Source organism: Engraulis encrasicolus, chromosome 16 (assembly GCF_034702125.1).
Source record: "Engraulis encrasicolus isolate BLACKSEA-1 chromosome 16, IST_EnEncr_1.0, whole genome shotgun sequence".
Classification (NCBI taxonomy): domain Eukaryota; kingdom Metazoa; phylum Chordata; class Actinopteri; order Clupeiformes; family Engraulidae; genus Engraulis; species Engraulis encrasicolus.
The window spans coordinates 2107891-2124676 of record NC_085872.1 but is presented as its reverse complement, the minus strand read 5'-3'; the positions used below and the strand labels follow the sequence as shown (position 1 = coordinate 2124676).

General features: G+C 42.0%; 1 protein-coding gene across 1 annotated transcript in view; it reads left to right on the top strand.

Moving 5' to 3' along the window:
- Positions 1 to 16187, top strand: part of hhip (hedgehog interacting protein) — a 34898-nt gene extending 18711 nt beyond the window's left edge. The window contains exons 9-13 of the mRNA XM_063218244.1: positions 1524 to 1647; positions 2397 to 2527; positions 4406 to 4487; positions 12095 to 12243; positions 12430 to 16187. Coding sequence (XP_063074314.1) covers positions 1524 to 1647; positions 2397 to 2527; positions 4406 to 4487; positions 12095 to 12243; positions 12430 to 12635 — 692 coding nt within the window. The 3' untranslated portion in view covers positions 12636 to 16187. The remainder of the gene's footprint in view (positions 1 to 1523; positions 1648 to 2396; positions 2528 to 4405; positions 4488 to 12094; positions 12244 to 12429) is intronic.
- The last annotated feature ends 599 nt before the right edge of the window (positions 16188 to 16786 follow it).

Genomic DNA, 16786 nt, shown 5'->3' with positions numbered 1-16786 from the left:
GTTTAATTCATGCAATAATTGTAATGTTTGTCCTTCACTGTAAGTGTTCTGCAGAGATTCTTTGTCGAGACTGTATATCAGTGTAGTCAAGCCAATGCCATTGTATTCCAGATAATTATATGGTGTGACGTCATCGGTCGAATGCTCCATTCATTTCAATGGGGCTCCCCAACGTTCGCACGTCTGATATTTGAGATAAGGACGAGTTGGTCTATATCAGACCGCTGTCAATGGCAACAAGACTTTTCACTGCTAAAGCGAATGTTTCATATCACTCCGCAGGGGGTCCGGTCTTTTGTCACTCTAATCAGCTGCTGTGATAGACAACACCTGTTGTCTAGGCTACCTGTTGCCTAGCGACGTCAGCTGCTTTTGACACTAGTCGGCCTAGTTTGACACTAGTTGGTTTTCGCCGAACAGCGTCAGAGCGAATTCGCCTGCGATTAGATTTAGTTTAATCGTCAAAATTCGCTCTGGTCACGCAAGAAGCTTCGCTCCTGGCGAATTCGCTTTGGTAGCGCAGGTCGCGTGCCCTCCATAGAGAAGTTATGACTTCCGTCGCTTCGTTTGCTCCGTTCGCTCTTGGTCTGTACACGCCATTACAAAGAATTTCAACCAGAGTGATAACTGAACAGTTCTGCATATTCCCACCAGCATTTTCAAGGTATAAGGTGACCAACCTTCCTGTTTAAACAGTCTCTTAGGTAACAATGCCACCCTAACAATGCCACCCTACCTGATGTGGGTGCAAAATCAAATGAAGTGGAAACATGACAGCCACCTCAAAATGGCGTGAACAAATGTGTGTGAACAAGAACAAGAAAAAGAAAGTAGAAAAATAAGAAACAGTAGGAAAAACAATAGGGTCCTATGCACCTTTGGTGCTCGGGCCCTAATCATACAGATGTACACACAAGGCACACCCACTTACACACAAGCAAGTTAATTCACACCATTTATTGGAAAGACAGACATTGTGTCGAAAGTGTTGCCTGATTTAAGCATATGGGGGAACATTTATGTTTATTGAGGTGTTTTGTGAAAGTGAATGCTGTTGGCATCCCTCTAAAATCAGTTACGATAGAATGGAGAGATTTTAACAAGCCAAGGGCTGGATAATTAAAACCACACTCTGGCAGGCCCTAATGGACTCCTGACAGACTCCAGTAAACATGGATATCCCCTCAGATTCCTACACAAACACAGAAAACTGCTCTCATTAGGGAGTGTGTAAATCAACCTCAAGTCATTACAAAACCTAATGACAATATGTTAAATGAAGTCATAACTATTTGAATAAAGGCATTCGCAACACTCAAGAATTACTTCACCCAACCTCTCCACTGAAATTAAGCAATTTGCACAGATTCCAGAAACCCAGTGGTAACAGATTTTTACAATTTAAAATTTACATATCCCTTCATGCTTAGGTTAGAGATCTTATGTAGTGTGCAAGGATATTTTGCCCACAATTGTTTGAGTGATATTTACTCCAAAGTTTGTGTTCTTATTTTTTGCTGCAGAAAATGAACCATCCATTTTCGACTTGAAGTCCATGGGCATGTCAACACCTGTTGGAGGTTTCGTCTACAAAGGCTGCCAGTCAAGGCGGCTTCATGGCAGCTATGTATTTGGCGACAGAAATGGGTACATATTCCATTCACCGTTGATCTATTAACATCCTCTCTACACTCAGATAGTATAATGGTGTTGTTTATGCCATGTACTGTGGAGCATGTTAACATGTCAGTGGGTGGTTTAGAAGGTTTTATGTTGATTGAAGTTTCCCCATGTTTGAAATCTTGTCTGTCTTTACTTAAGCATTGCTCTTTAGAGCCTTCCATCCATTCTGTTGCTCAATCTGTGCCAATGTAAATCCGCACTGCTATCCAAGCAGGAGGAAAAAAAACAAGTCATTCTGTGTAATATGAGCTGGCTTTTCCTGCCATGTCAGTTGGCTACCACCTTGTGTTGTTCACACTTACCACGAACTTGTAATTCATCCTCCTCCGCTGGTGTCAATACACCCGTCTTGAGCAAACACAGGAAATATAGGGTGGTCAGCATGTTCCCTCACTTTCTGACGCACTCACTTTATCCCACCTTCTTTTCCTCCAGAGATAATGATACAAATAACAACAACAATAATAATAATAATATTGTTGAATATAATAATAATAACAACAACAATAATAATAATAATGATAATAATATTGATAATAATAATAATAATGCATTTTATTTAAAAGTGCCTTTCAAAACACTCAAGGACAGAGACAAGCAGTAATACAAAAGCAAGACACATTAAAAGCTCAGAGATTTTAAACACAAAATAAGAGAAGTATTTTCTGTACACTTAAAATGAGAATTCAGAAGTAGTGTGTTTTGTTTGTCAGGAATCTGCAGATCTTGCAGAGGAGTGGAGGAGAGCAGCCCTGGCAGGAGAGGAGCCTCTGTCTGGGAAGCGGCACCTCCTGTGGAGCCTCGCTGCAGGGAAATGTCCTGAGCTTTGGGGAGGATGAGCTGGGTGAGTACAGATGTACACTTTGCAAAGAAACTTTAATCAGTCATCATCATCAGCTTAACTTTTGGGTATCAGCTGCACACTTCCACATTGTACACATGCACTGTAGCCAGGGCCGCTGACAGCTTTAGCTGGGCCCAGGACAAAATCATCTGAAAGGGACTCCCACCTAATACATGAAATGTAATGAGGACCCAGTTTTGGGCCCCCGTCCCCCTGGGCCCAGGACAACAGACCCCGTTGTCCCCCCTTGTCAGCTTCCCTGACTGTAGCTTCCCTGTATAATTACTGGGGTGTATTTGAGTAGACAGTTCCATCATGAAAAGCTCAGAGGATTATGAATGTGGTCTAGATGATGTTAGTGATCAACATATACCACATATATTTGATCACGTCTTTCTTCATTCAGTGATTGAGTGGTTGCAGAGTGTTGTGGCATAGATACTCTACGAAAAAAAAAACTGAATGTACAAATAAAAACTATACACTGTGCTTGAAGTAGTGGAATATCTGTGATCATCATGGGGTAGAGATACAAGTGTCAAGTGAGACGGTTTTTGGTACACTCTTCAAACAAACTGTGCCATAAAATGATGAGACAGGAAGGATGTTACTGACACTGAAGCTGTTCACACCACTACTGATGTTGAAAAAAGCATCTTTTTGTATCAAGTTGTGGGAGATATCCAAGTGTAGTCCTACAGAGAGAGGAAAATGGTGAAAAAGAAACACCTACAGAGAGAGAGAGAGAGAGAGAGAGAGAGAGAGAGAGAGAGAGAGAGAGAGAGAGAGAGAGAGAGAGAGAGAGAGAGAGAGAGAGAGAGAGAGAGAGAGAGAGAGAGAGAGAGAGAGAGAGAGAGCTCCTGATATGCAATACCCTCTTCCTCTGTGGCACATTCCAGGGTGACATGAGACTTCTGGAGCTTCCTGACAGATCATTTCCCCTTTGGCTGCTGCCGACAGCAGATATGGCTGGGACTCGGAGGGCAGAGGGATCACGGCGAGTGTAGGGTTTCCCTCTGCTATCCTCTTCGTCTCACCAGACCCTCCTAATGACTTCTGTTCTGTTCTGCCTCAGGGATTTAAGGACACAAGAGAGACATCCCAAAAACATCCCACAAGCAAACTTCAAACTATATATTATTCCAAGCAATTAACATGGAATTGTTAAGTTACTCCAATCTCCCATTAGTCCAGTCAATGTAGCGTTTGACATGGAAGAAATCGCAATAGTAGTTTTTTGTAATCAACAGGTATATCTAAATGACATATTCAAAACATTCAACATTCAAAAGATAGTTTTTTCATTCAAAACATTCAAAAAATACTTTTTTTAAGGTCAACGTTGGAGATTCCCCATTCATTTTTCCATAAGGAGAAAATAGAGCAGATACTGGGTGAATGGGGTAAAAATGTTAAACTGCTTAGTGTGCAACGTAGCATAGACAAGGAATCCTAGTGCATCATAAGTCATTCAAGAGTAAAGAAATCCCACACACTGTCCATTCCACCAACAAACTTTGGTTTGGTTCTTTACACTTGAATGACAACCCCACTGGGATAATATCCTACGCCCCTGCCCAACTACGGAGGTGTGCAAAAGCGTCTTCTTGAAATGCATCATAACTCATGCCAATCCTTCTGTTATGTACATGTTTATAATGTGTATGGTATGAGCTTTATGTGGTCCTAACAAAACCCATAGTTGCAGTCACAAGCTGTCAGAACCACACCCTTGAGTTACCATAGCAGTGCTTTGGAAATGAGATGAGACGAGTGATTCTACTGTCCAAATGTACAAATGGGCTGAATTTAGACCGCACAGTGACTGACATTAGATTAAAAGAATTTCTACTTAATTTCCCTTTATGTTTCTCACAGGTGAAGTGTACATTTTGACTTCAAGCAAAAGCGTGGCACAGTCTCACAGTGGAAAACTTTACAAGCTTCTGGACCCCAAGAGGTACTACACAAGGTCATACCCACACACAAACAACTCTATGAATTCAGTGTCGTGCAGCGGTCTCTATAGAACTGACATGTATGGCATTGGAGGAAACACGGTCATTTTCTTAGCTACAGGGAGAGATGTGAAGTTAGACAAAGTATGTGCTATGAAAAAACTTTGGCACCCCTATGACATCTCATCCTAAATGGCCACAGTTTCATAAGACAATCTCACAGTGGCAGATATGTAGACTGTAACTGTATTCCAGACCAAATTTCTAAGAGTAGAGTAGTTTTGTCATTGCATATTAAAATTAAATGAAATGAAATTGCAATAGTTGGGTCACCTTTTTAATTTCAAAATAGTTATGCATTTATTGTCATCCAGTTGCAACACAAATGTGTTGCCTTCAGTGGCCTTCAGTAACGAAGACAGATAGGCTCAGTCATGAAAATGTTTTTCTTCATAGTTAGTAGCAGACTACGCCTCTGCTAAGTTTTGCCATGGAGAGTGCCAACATAGGGGGCTCTGAACAACTCTACACTGACCTCATATGAAGATAATTCACTACTATGAATCTGAAGAAAGTTGCACAAAGTGAAATGGAATGTGTCATCAACACCATAGGAATGGAAAGCCATATGGTCCTTGTGAAAGGAAAATGTGGTTTGTTGAACAAAAATGTTGAAAAGGCATGAGTGAAGGATGGTAAGAATGGTAACAGGCAAGCTACAGAGCACCTCCATAGAACTACAAGAACATCTAGCTGCTGATAGTGCTGCTTTCTACATACATGGTTCCCTCAGCGTATACTTTTCACAAGGCAAAAGCTCATTAGATGGGTGATGCATGAAAAGACTTTCCCGTGTATTCATCAGAAATAAGATGCATGACTTTAGCAAAAAGCACATCTGGACATGTTAGAAGCATTCTGGGAAACAATTTTGTGGTCACCATAGCAATAGATGGCATGCATGGCAAAAACAACGCACACTGGAACATTTCACCTCTGACAGTCAGTCAGTCAGTCTGTCTGTCTGTCTGTCTGTCTGTCTGTCTGTCTGTCTGTCTGTCTGTCTGTCTGTCTATCCATCTATCTAACCTGACTGTCTACACAATTGGAGGTGTTTTGGATAGAATAATTAGTACAAATTCAAAGTACCAAACTGTTGGGACTTCTATAGCAAGTATCCACAGGCAATTATATCAGCAAAGAAGATAAGCTCTACTAAATACTATACTAATCTCTCTCCCTATGGTTTAACATGCTGTATATGTTAACATTTTTATCATAAAGTTGCTGTCTCAAAAGCTCAAAAAAGACTAGCCGATAAAATTATTTTTCAAAGGGGTGCTCATTCAAACTTTTTTTAACCACTATGACTAAAATTAGTTATTAGTTGGTTGGTTGCTTTATGGCTGATGTTTTTTGGTGAATGTGTTGTTGTGAGTAGTCACATTGTATTAACTTTATCCATCGTGTGTACTGACACTTTGTGCTGTGTCAGTGTGTGAGCTAATTACTTCAAGCAAAATCTGATGAATCATTTCAAACATGAGAGTACCTCCTATGTTCTTACACACACGCACACACACACACACACACACACACACACACACACACACACACACACACACACACACACACACACAAATACAGCATACGTGTGTGTGTGTGTGTGTGTGTGTGTGTGTGTGTGTGTGTGTGTGTGTGTGTGTGTGTGTGTGTGTGTGTGTGTGTGTGTGTGTTTGTGTGTGTGTGTGTAGTGTCATATTATGCGCGCTCGCACACACACACACACTCACACACACGCTACACACGTACACATTCTTACACACGGAGGCCTTATTTTCTTTAAACAAATCGTCACACAACTGCCGACTTCAGCCAACACAAACGGCACTCATAATTGGAGTGTAAGCATAGTATTTCCAAATGTTAGTGTAGCGTGTTCCTAACACCAACACTGTCTTGGTGGCTTGAGTCAGGGGAGACTCACTGCAGAGCTTGTGTGGTCTGCTGGGTATTTTCCGAGATTTGACAGAACTTTCACACTGGAGCAACCAAGGCACCTGTCGGCACACAGGAATGTTTCTTTTCAGATGGCAGAGCGAATTTGCAAGTTTGTGTGTGTGTCTGTGTGCCTGTGTCTGCTCAGGATTTCAGAAAAGATTATGACCTGTGAGGGAGATGTACATTAGCTTAATACATCAGTTGACAACTGAAAGACAGACTATAACTACATTTTATGATTGACAGTCACGAGTAATATGAAGGGTACAGTTGTCAGAAAAAATGAAATTATTTACAGGGTATCTCCTTCACAAATGGCTAATGAAATAAAAGCAAGCAAAATTGTTTGTCAAACTAGTTTAAGTTGTGTCACTTACCTATGCATTAAGTTTTTCTCTGTTCACTAAAGCACTTTTTGTTTACTTTTGCGGAACTCTTCACACCCTTAGCCAAACTAATAGCACAAAACTGCTTTTCACTCAGTTTGCAGTTTAGAACACACAATCCATTGCACAACACTCATTTTGCATAACTAGTGTCAACAAAACTCACTGTTTTACACACAGTTTCTAAATGATGAACACACTCCCAGACTCCTAACCTCCTCAAAATGGGAATGGCATATCATTTCAAAAGAGACACCAAGAGACAAAATGTGTTTTTAATATTTGCACACTGTGTTTAGTTGGAATGTGCAATGTGTGCTACTAATGTTATGGCTGGCAGTGTTAACGATGTAGTACAAAAGCAGTTCATTTTACAACTGTGTGTAGAGTTCAGCAAACCATGTTCGGTTTTGCAATGCTTAAGTTACTAAATATGAGCTTTACTGATCAGGTAAAAATGTGTCACAAAATGCCAGTTACACGTTTATCTGCCTCAATTTGATCTTCTATGAGAGCAAGGATTGTGACATATTCACAGTTAGCAGGAGCATTTGGCATTACCAATGTGTTTACAGCTAACAGGGCCAGTTGGTAATTTACGCATTCCCCAAATCATGCAGGAAGAATGACATTGTCTTTGAGCAAAATTAATCAAGAATTCTTTTCATTGAGGCTTTAAAAATCGTTTATTTAATAAATCATTGCAAACACAGAATGAATAGCTTGGTCGGCATGTACTGTGTAATGACAGCTTCATTCAGTAGGCTACAGTAACTCAGTAGGCTACAAGGAAGCTACGGCTTCCCTTCTGTTTTCTTATTGGCTACCTGCCCTTCCAGGTTATGGGAGCAGTTTGCATCTTCTACGATAGCTGAACTATTTACTGAAGTGAAGTGAACTTGAGTGGAGGCACGTCACCCAGTTCACACTGTGCATTTGCGTGTGTGTGTGTGTGTGTGTGTGTGTGTGTGTGTGTGTGTGTGTGTGTGTGTGTGTGTGTGTGTGTGTGTGTGTGTGTGTGTGTGTGTGTGTGTGTGTGTGTGTGTGTCTGTGTCTGTGTCTGTGTCTGTGTGTTGCTTTTGTTCCAATACCTGTTGCATAGATTTTTTTTCACAATAAAGTACACTTTGACTTTTGACATGACATGAACAATAGCCAATTCTACTCCTAACTAATAATAAGGACATTTGAAGGCAAATGAGTTGACAATTCCGCGCAAAGAAAGCAGCAATGAGAAGAGGTCCCAAATTGTCTCCTCTCCCTCTCTATTTGAGCAGCTGGCTTAAAAAAAACATGTGTACACGCCCAATATCTCTCTCTATCCCTCTCCTTTCGTTGATAATACATAGGCACCCTTAACCATTAAGGATATTTGTTCATTTCAAACGTCTTTTGTCTTTGATAACTCTGGTAACTTTGTATCTAGAAGGTAGGATGTCAGAAGAGGGAGTGGCAAGCCAGTAGTCTGACTAAGGCGTATACCTCTGCTAGGCATAGTCCAATTTCTCAAACTCCAGTTCGGTTTGATTTAGGCTCAACTAAGGAACGAAGGTGTATACATGACTTTTAAAACTCCGACTTTAGTCGGGCTAAGCCAATAATTCGAATTGAATTCGAATGGATATGTGTGTGCGTGTGCGTGTGCGTGTGCACGCACGCACGCACATGCGAGAGAGAGAGAGTCCCTGTGAGAGTGTGTGTGAGAGAGAGAGAGACAGAGAGAGATAGAGTCTGTGACTGTGACTTTGACTGTGAGTGTGTCTGTGTGTGCCACCTCACAATGGGCTGTAATTTGTCCCATGTGTCAGGCACACACATTTGCAACAATGACGGATCCTTGAAATCTGTTGTTTGTCTCAAGCTTCTTCTATGTGAAAGACATTGTGAGCCACATTACCAGGAAATGTGTACATGGAGCGTGAGAATTCCCACACACCCTCAACCATCCCCAGTTACGAGTGCACTTTTCATAGAACAAGATATGTCAGCCGTACACTTTGAATTTTCAATAGGCACAGCACAGCCTGATCAACCGCAGCCTCTAATTCAAACCAAGTACCTCTGAAGCATCTGGCATCCAGCCTCCTCTGACCTAACAGGGCCATGCAGGCAGCTGAAATGATCCATTTGAATTTTTTTTTGTACCTCACCTTTGCCTGCCTGGCTTGGAGACTCCAAGTTGGGGCCTCTCTTTACAGAGGGAGGCCTGTAGGGGTTTCAATCCAGCATTTTCCCTGACTCCCTCTTCCATGCTCAATTTCCGCAGACACTCTTGTTTTTCTTTTGGTAGAAATTACAATAGAAATGGATCCCTGGCTAATTATTTCTAGGTGATGACAGTGCCACCCACGTCTTTAACACAATTAATTACCTCACAGATGTTTCCAGAATCCCTGCCCATGTTAGGGCCCCTCCGTCTCAAACTTTTTTATTTACGTTTTCTGGCATTGGCTCTTTTTTTCCCCAGGAACAGTTCTTTCCACCATCGATTGGACTTGTTTAGTCTGTCTAAGGCCTTTGCTGTGTTCCATTTTTTTTCATGCATGCAAATGTATGCTTGCGTGTGCACACACACATGCCCACACATACACGTACATACATATGCATGTACACATACACACACACACACACACACACACACACACACACACACACACACACACACACACACACACACACACACACACACACACACACACACACACACACACACACACACACACACACACACACACACTTAGAGAGAGATCACGTAGGGTCTTATTACATAGTGGGGCAAGGGAAGTGGATAACACCACTGACCTCAAGTGTGAGATCGAGTCGGGTGGTCCTGTGTGTACCTGAGAGCCCACGGCTTCACTGTTCTTTTTGGGGGAGGGGTGCAACAACCACAGCATGTTCTGATTTGATCTCTGCATTCTTCAGCAGACAGAGCAGAGCAGGGCACTTGGTGGGCTGAAGTGCAGTGCATGAGCCTAAGACAATTAGCCAACAGCATCATGTAAAATGCCAGTAATGTTTTAATAAAAGCGCCATACCACAAGAGTGGTGTCTGTCACCAGCCTTTGTTTGTCAGAGGCCCAGCTTAGATTAATAAATAATGTGTATGTGTATGTGTATGTGTGCGTGAGAGAGAGAGAGAGAGAGAGAGAGAGAGAGAGAGAGAGAGAGAGAGAGAGAGAGAGTCTCTGTGGGAGTGTTTTTAAGACAGCAAGAGAGAGTGAGTGTGTGAGAGACATGCAGCCCTTTTCATTTGTGAAATGTGCACATTTGTCCATCTCTCTTAAATCTCCTGGGCCCACTTTGCCTTCCCTCCCACCCACAAGTCCCCTGGCCAGGCTCCTTGAATAGGGCCACAGCAACAATACGCAGTAAATTTTGGACACAATTAAAACTGAGGATGAAACCACACAGGGAGGAGAACAATAGCGGAGTTGTGGGGGAGAGTGATTCTGAGCCATTCAATAAACGCATGTGGGAATCTGTAAAATATGGCCCGTTTCAGTCTTGCACAGTCTCTCCGAAAGCTTGACATGTTCCTGTCTGAACACAGAATGTCTCTCACAAAAGATTTTGGATTTCACCTCTCTTTGTTGACATAGCAGGATGTATGAAGGCCAAGACTGTATGCAATCCTCAGCTCCTTTATCAGACCCCGTACACCTCCCAGGTCTGTTCAGTGCTGTTCCGCAGCAAGTTCATCCCACGGAGATCCACTCATGCTCCATCTCATCTGGCCATTTCTGCTTTATCCTTTTTTCACCATTTCTCATCACTAAGCTCATGGCGAGACACACACACATCAGCCTGGATTGGGATCAGGCACAGTGCATTGTTTCTCCCCAACAAAGACGTTAACAGCCCACTCCGCACTGTTCTGGGGACAGCCTTAAACCAACATGGCACAGCCGCCTGCTTGGCCATCAACCACCCCCCCCCCCCACCCACTACTCTCTTTTTTTGAATTTATCAGCCTCGCATGCTGTATGTGCCGGCCGGCTTCCTGGCCTGCTTCATTCCCACACTGCCTGTTGACCCAGCTGCCTTTGTTGGTGTTGCAAGCAGCAGGTGTTGTTTTCAAGCCCACCCTGGCAGACACACAGAGCCCTTCGGTAGCAGCACTGACCTCCCGAACCATTAACAGTGGCAGCCCCAATCCTCAGGGGAGATCCCCTTTTCTTTCATTTTGGGTCCTCTCGTCTCACCCCGGAGCTCCCTTCTTGCCGTCTTGAATCTTTTTATATCTCCCTCCCTCTCTCTCTCTCTCTCTCACCGTTTCACTCTTTCGCTCCCGTTTCTCATTGTTATGAACAATATGCAAGGCTGTCACAACAACGACACCAGCACAAAGGGGGGTGGGGGGTGGGGGGAAGGAGCAGGAGATGTGTGGAGAAAGTGGCTTGACTGGGGGGAAAGGAGGCATGTGTTGTGGGTGTGGAGAACAGTAGAGGGGAGCATGGGAACTACCACCCGCAACACAAGAGCCTGAGCCTGCTACCACCCACCCCCTGCCTGCCAAAACATACACAGCACACAGTCTCTCTCTCTCTCTCTCTCTCTCTCTCTCTCTCTCTCTCTCTCTCTCTCTCTCTCTCTCTCTCATACACACACGCACGCACGTTCACGTGCACACACACGCACGCACGTTCACGTGCACACACACACACACACACGCCCACATGTATATACATACACACGAACAGACACATTACCACCGTGGCCCAGCCATCAGTCACACCGGCTGCCAGGACAATCTTGGGCTTCAGCACCCCACACATACTGCCATTGTTGTATTGTCACACGTAGATTTAAAGTGCCCTCTCACACCCACCCACCCACATACACACTCGTTATTCATTATTTCTCACACTCCCTTACATACACACATCTTTCATGTTTTCCTCCTCTCTCCTTTTTTCTCTTACACTCCTAACTAGTCTTTCTTTCTGTAATACTACACACATGAGCGCGCACATCTTTTCACCTGATGTCGCAGGGTCCCATGCCGACGTTTACATACACAATACTTGTGGACAAGAGAGGGTATGTTGTCACAAGATACATGCCTTGTTTCCATATATCACCATGACGAAGCTCTCGGTGTAAATGATCAGAGTAGGGATAATTTAACTGGAGAGACTGACTCTTTTGTGTCCCTGTTTCCACAAATTATACCATACTGTCATATTTCAACATCATATATACTTTTTCATTACTTTCAGACCTCCGATGCCTAAAGAATGTCGTCGGCCAGTAGAAGCTCCAGAGATGCTGAGCAGTTCTTGCTCTCGACAGTGCAAGAATGGACATTGCACCCCCACCGGAATCTGCTGCTGCACCCCGGGCTGGGAGGGCCCCTTCTGTAGAGTGGGTAAGGTCCTACACAAACACGCACACACGCACACAGACATCTGCATGTACATGCATGTGTAGACCACCATTAGTGTCTCCATATCAACACATGATTAAACGACTAATGATGAGTAATGAGACTGAAATGTCTATATGGAACTCATGTCTTTGCTCTTCGTGTCCCCTTTTACTACCTCTGTTTCAGCTAAATGTGAGCCATCATGCCGTAACGGAGGGGTATGTGTGGAGCCAAACAAATGCTTGTGTAAAAGTGGCTTTTCAGGCGCCCAGTGTGAGCGGGGCGAAAGGGGCTTAGAGCAAGCAGATGGAGACAAGAGCAAGGATGGCATCCTGGACCACCTCATTGACATGACCTACTATTTGCTGGACCTCACCAGCTATATTGTATAAAGTTGCCAAACAAATGGAGATCTTCTTCCCCCAGCCAACCCCAGCCCCATGCCCGTTGCCCACCGTCAATGGCGAAAATGTTCCTTTTCTGGAAGGCCTCATCATACCTGAACAATCCAGCAGAGTAGCGTGCCGATATATTCACCTCAAGGCGAACCAGATCTTTCATTCTTCTGGGCTGTAAAGGCTTGTCAGCTTAGACAGAATTCCACATGCTGGAAACTATTTTGCCAATAGCAGAGGCAGGTACATGCTTGAAGGCTCCTAGAATAATGTTGTCCTGAATTCTCTCAAACCTTCCTGTGTCCAAGCCAACCAAATCTGCAGTTGCTCCCCAGACCTTCCTCTTACCTTCCAGACCTCAGTCCAAGGCTGAGAATTTCTGATCTAAACTGTTAAGAAGGCATCCAGGCTCCAAAAAGGCCACACTGCCACAAACCGCCAGGAGTAAGAGTTGGCACGAAGAGATGTAAAGACAAAGTGACCTGCAAACAGACTGGACAATGTGGGCTAGCAGTAGCAAAGCCCCTCACCTCCCACCCTCGCAGCAGTCCACAAAGCTGAACTGCACCTTGAAGAAACCTGAACGCCACCTCAAAAAGGGGTGTGTCCGTTTTTGCCTTCTTAAAGACTAAACATTGAAACATTGAAAATGAATGCACATTTGTCAATTTGACACAAACTCAAAAGCTTACAATTGACAAGTATGCTAACTTGAAAAGAATAAGCATACAAGATGAGGAATATTTGTGACAATCTTCTCAGTGACACACAGCTCCAACCTGTATTGTATCTTTGTAACCTTGAGATTCCAAAAAAAAAAAACGATTAAGGTCAGAGCTTTTTTGCATTGCTCTGCTGGAGAACAGTGCCAAATCCATTCAGAATGTGTTCCTTGGCTATGTAACTGGTTCAGAGGCAACCAGAAGGCGGCTGATGACAGTTTATTAAACCTCACTGGCATTTCCTCGTCACAACATGTATAGTTAGGCTAGTCATATTCTTTATACATGTATGTAGCTATAGACAACACAAGCTATATAAAAAGAGGTCAGAATGAAAACATTTTGACTTTTATTTTGCGACCTGTAGAAAGATTGCATCTTGAAATACTTTATTGTACATCAATATGCTAGTTTACTTTTAGGTACGTAAAAGTCTAAAGGTCTTAAAGTAGCAGTACCTACAGTTGTTGATGTCAAGTAGATTCCAGGTTGGGGAATTGAACTTGGTCAGTGTTCTGTTTTTGAAATAAGTGCCACTGTATGATTTTTTTTTACTTATTCATCATGTCCATGAAGCTGCTTTCTTTTTCTAATACAATTACTATATTACTTAGTTGATATGTCAGTTTGAAAAAGAAACTTGTTATTTGAAAGGCAGTTTTCTCCTGAAGAGTTTTAACCAATTCTTCATCTAAGAGTCTGTTTTTCAAACGTGAGAGTCGAGATAATGCCTATATAACTATGTCTAAATAAAGACATATTGGAGGCAAAAGCAGAATGATGGGGCCATCATGGAAACTCTTAGGAACAATTAGAGCTGTATTGAAAAACACTATGGAATATTCACTATTCAGTTATGAAAGGGACAGAACACGCTGTTGTATATTTCTTAAAGTACATTACTGAAAGATGTACTCCTTTAGCCTTACAAAATAATATAGCATTACTGTTGTTTGATAGAGGAGCATTTATTTTTTTATGCGTAATATATGGGAGAGGACAATGTTTTATCAAGTGATTCTACAGAAAGATTTTTTTTTGCATTCACACCTCATACTATTCTTTCTGATTGTTTTAACAGGAGCACTGTTAATATATGTATGTGTGTCGGCCAGCAACATGCAATGCTCAGTTGATTTCCTTTTTTGGTGTCATTGTCAACCGTTTTGTCATTAATCATAGAACAATTAATTGTTCATATTACAACTGAGAGTCAAACAGATGCATATTCTTTCTTAACATTTTAGGAATACGAATAAAAACAGAATGTGATTAAACATTCAGTTGTATTGTTATGCAGGTGTTGTTAGGGTTTACAAAGTTGATGTTGTGAGACTGTTTGGACAACATTATGTTGTCTCTACTGCAGACAACATGCCAAAACCTCTTAGCCTCCATCGGCAGCCTAGGTTGGTATTTGACACCTTTCCTCAGCAACCTCAGAATAGGTTGGAGATGGCAGGCAGGAGATGAATAATAGCTACAGTTGTGCTTTTCGTATTAGACACATTCCTATAAACCTTTAGGACCTAATATTAAGCTAGGCTCATGGTGTGTCCTTTGTGGCAATCATGGTGCTAAGTGCCCATGTGGGTAAGACCAGAAAACAGATTGCATGCTGCAGACGCTGGATTTAAAGCCTTTCCAGCAAGCCAAACCCAGTCCCGTATTAATGATTATTATTTCTTTACCATGGGTAGACTATGTGGTAACTGATGCATGCTGCCAGTAATCAGGTTGTTTTGTTGTTTTTCGAAGCAGCATCATCATGGGTGTATTCCTCTCAGCACTGCTTGCCTACTTGAGCAATTCCATCAACAGCAGATGTTATCATTGTCAGTTGCTTTGGTTCCTTTTTATGTCATTGTTTATTTTGTTTTCTTTCTGTTTGTTTTTTTCTTAAATGTATTTTGAAATTGGCCTTGCTGTGGTCATTTATGTTAAAGTATCCATGCTGTAAGTTTATCCTTTAATTTAAGCACTTAATGTGAAACTTGCATTGCAGCTGCTGAGAAGGCAACATGTGAATAGAGAAATACGTTTTTCTTCATTATTTAAGTAGTTATGCCATGAAGTTATTTAAGTTCTCTACATTGTTTTTACCATTATCTGTGAATGTTTTGATCATGTAAATAAGTCTAGGGCTATCTTGGTATTCTTTTTCAGAAATATCAATATGTCTATTAAAGTTTATAGCATGTTTGAAAATTGAATATTGAATCCTGTTCCTCGTTTTTAAGGTAGGCCTATTTAGGTTTATTTAAGTTCTGTTATGATTTGCTGAATTTATATTGATATGATATAGATGCTCATAGATAAATAACACATATAGGTATTGAAAACAAATATGAATTCAAAATAATTTCATTAAGTAGTTATATTTTGAGAGATATTTACATGTTTGGAGTCTTTCTGTAGTCCTCGAAGACCTTTGTTTTTATAATGGCCTATTCAGGAGGTTCAGGAGAATATGACCATGTTTTGCTCCTCCTGGAGAAGAAAGTGCTCCATTGGGAAGTTCTCACTTTTTGTAAATGACATACGTATGTTTCCATTGGGGTTTTTTGTGCGTTTGTTTGTTTATTCGTTAATTTTCCACCTGACCAGTCAAACAAAATCCAAATTCATTTGAAGGGAAGCTTAAGAAGCCACTAACTTAGCCCAGTCCTACAGTGTGCACTGAAACACAGTGCTCTGTCTACAAAGTAAACTTTGCATCAAGACACAATGATCCACAGTCAGAGAGAGAATACTGAAGGTGTTCTAGAGGACTGATGACAAATAGTTGATGACTGTACCCGCTGACCACAATATATGACTTAATAAAAGAGGATTTCTGCTTGAAAACAGATCTACACTCTATGTCTGGTGTAATCACTGCACATGAAATGTCATGTAAACAAAAGGGCTACTTTAAGGAAACAGCAGTCTTACTTGATGCTGCAGGACACACACACACACACTAATCACACACATATTAATCAGCCCGGGTGTCTGCAATGATAATGAGTGGAGACCACCCACCTCACAGTGGTCTGGAGCGACATATTTGGAGTAATGCAATACTGGGTGTACTGTGCCCTGTTCAGAGCCAATCAAAATTGTGTAGACTGTAATGGGGAACTGAGTGGTGAAGTCTGAGGGGGATATTATTTTGGTTTGCACACGATCTGTGGCATGAATCATTGCTTTGCATTTTAAATGGTTTTCTTTTTCTTTCCCAAAAGAGCCATCATCTGGCTATCTTTCATAAACACTGTAACCCTGCACTCAGAATAAACACCAAGACCCTGTATGCTAAATATTTGCGACACTCAGATGGTCAGGATTCAGGAATTATTATATTGTGTACACCAGCTGAAGAGCTTGGCTATTGGATAATAGCCTGATTATCATGACTTTCAAATCTCTTCGAGACTTGGTCTG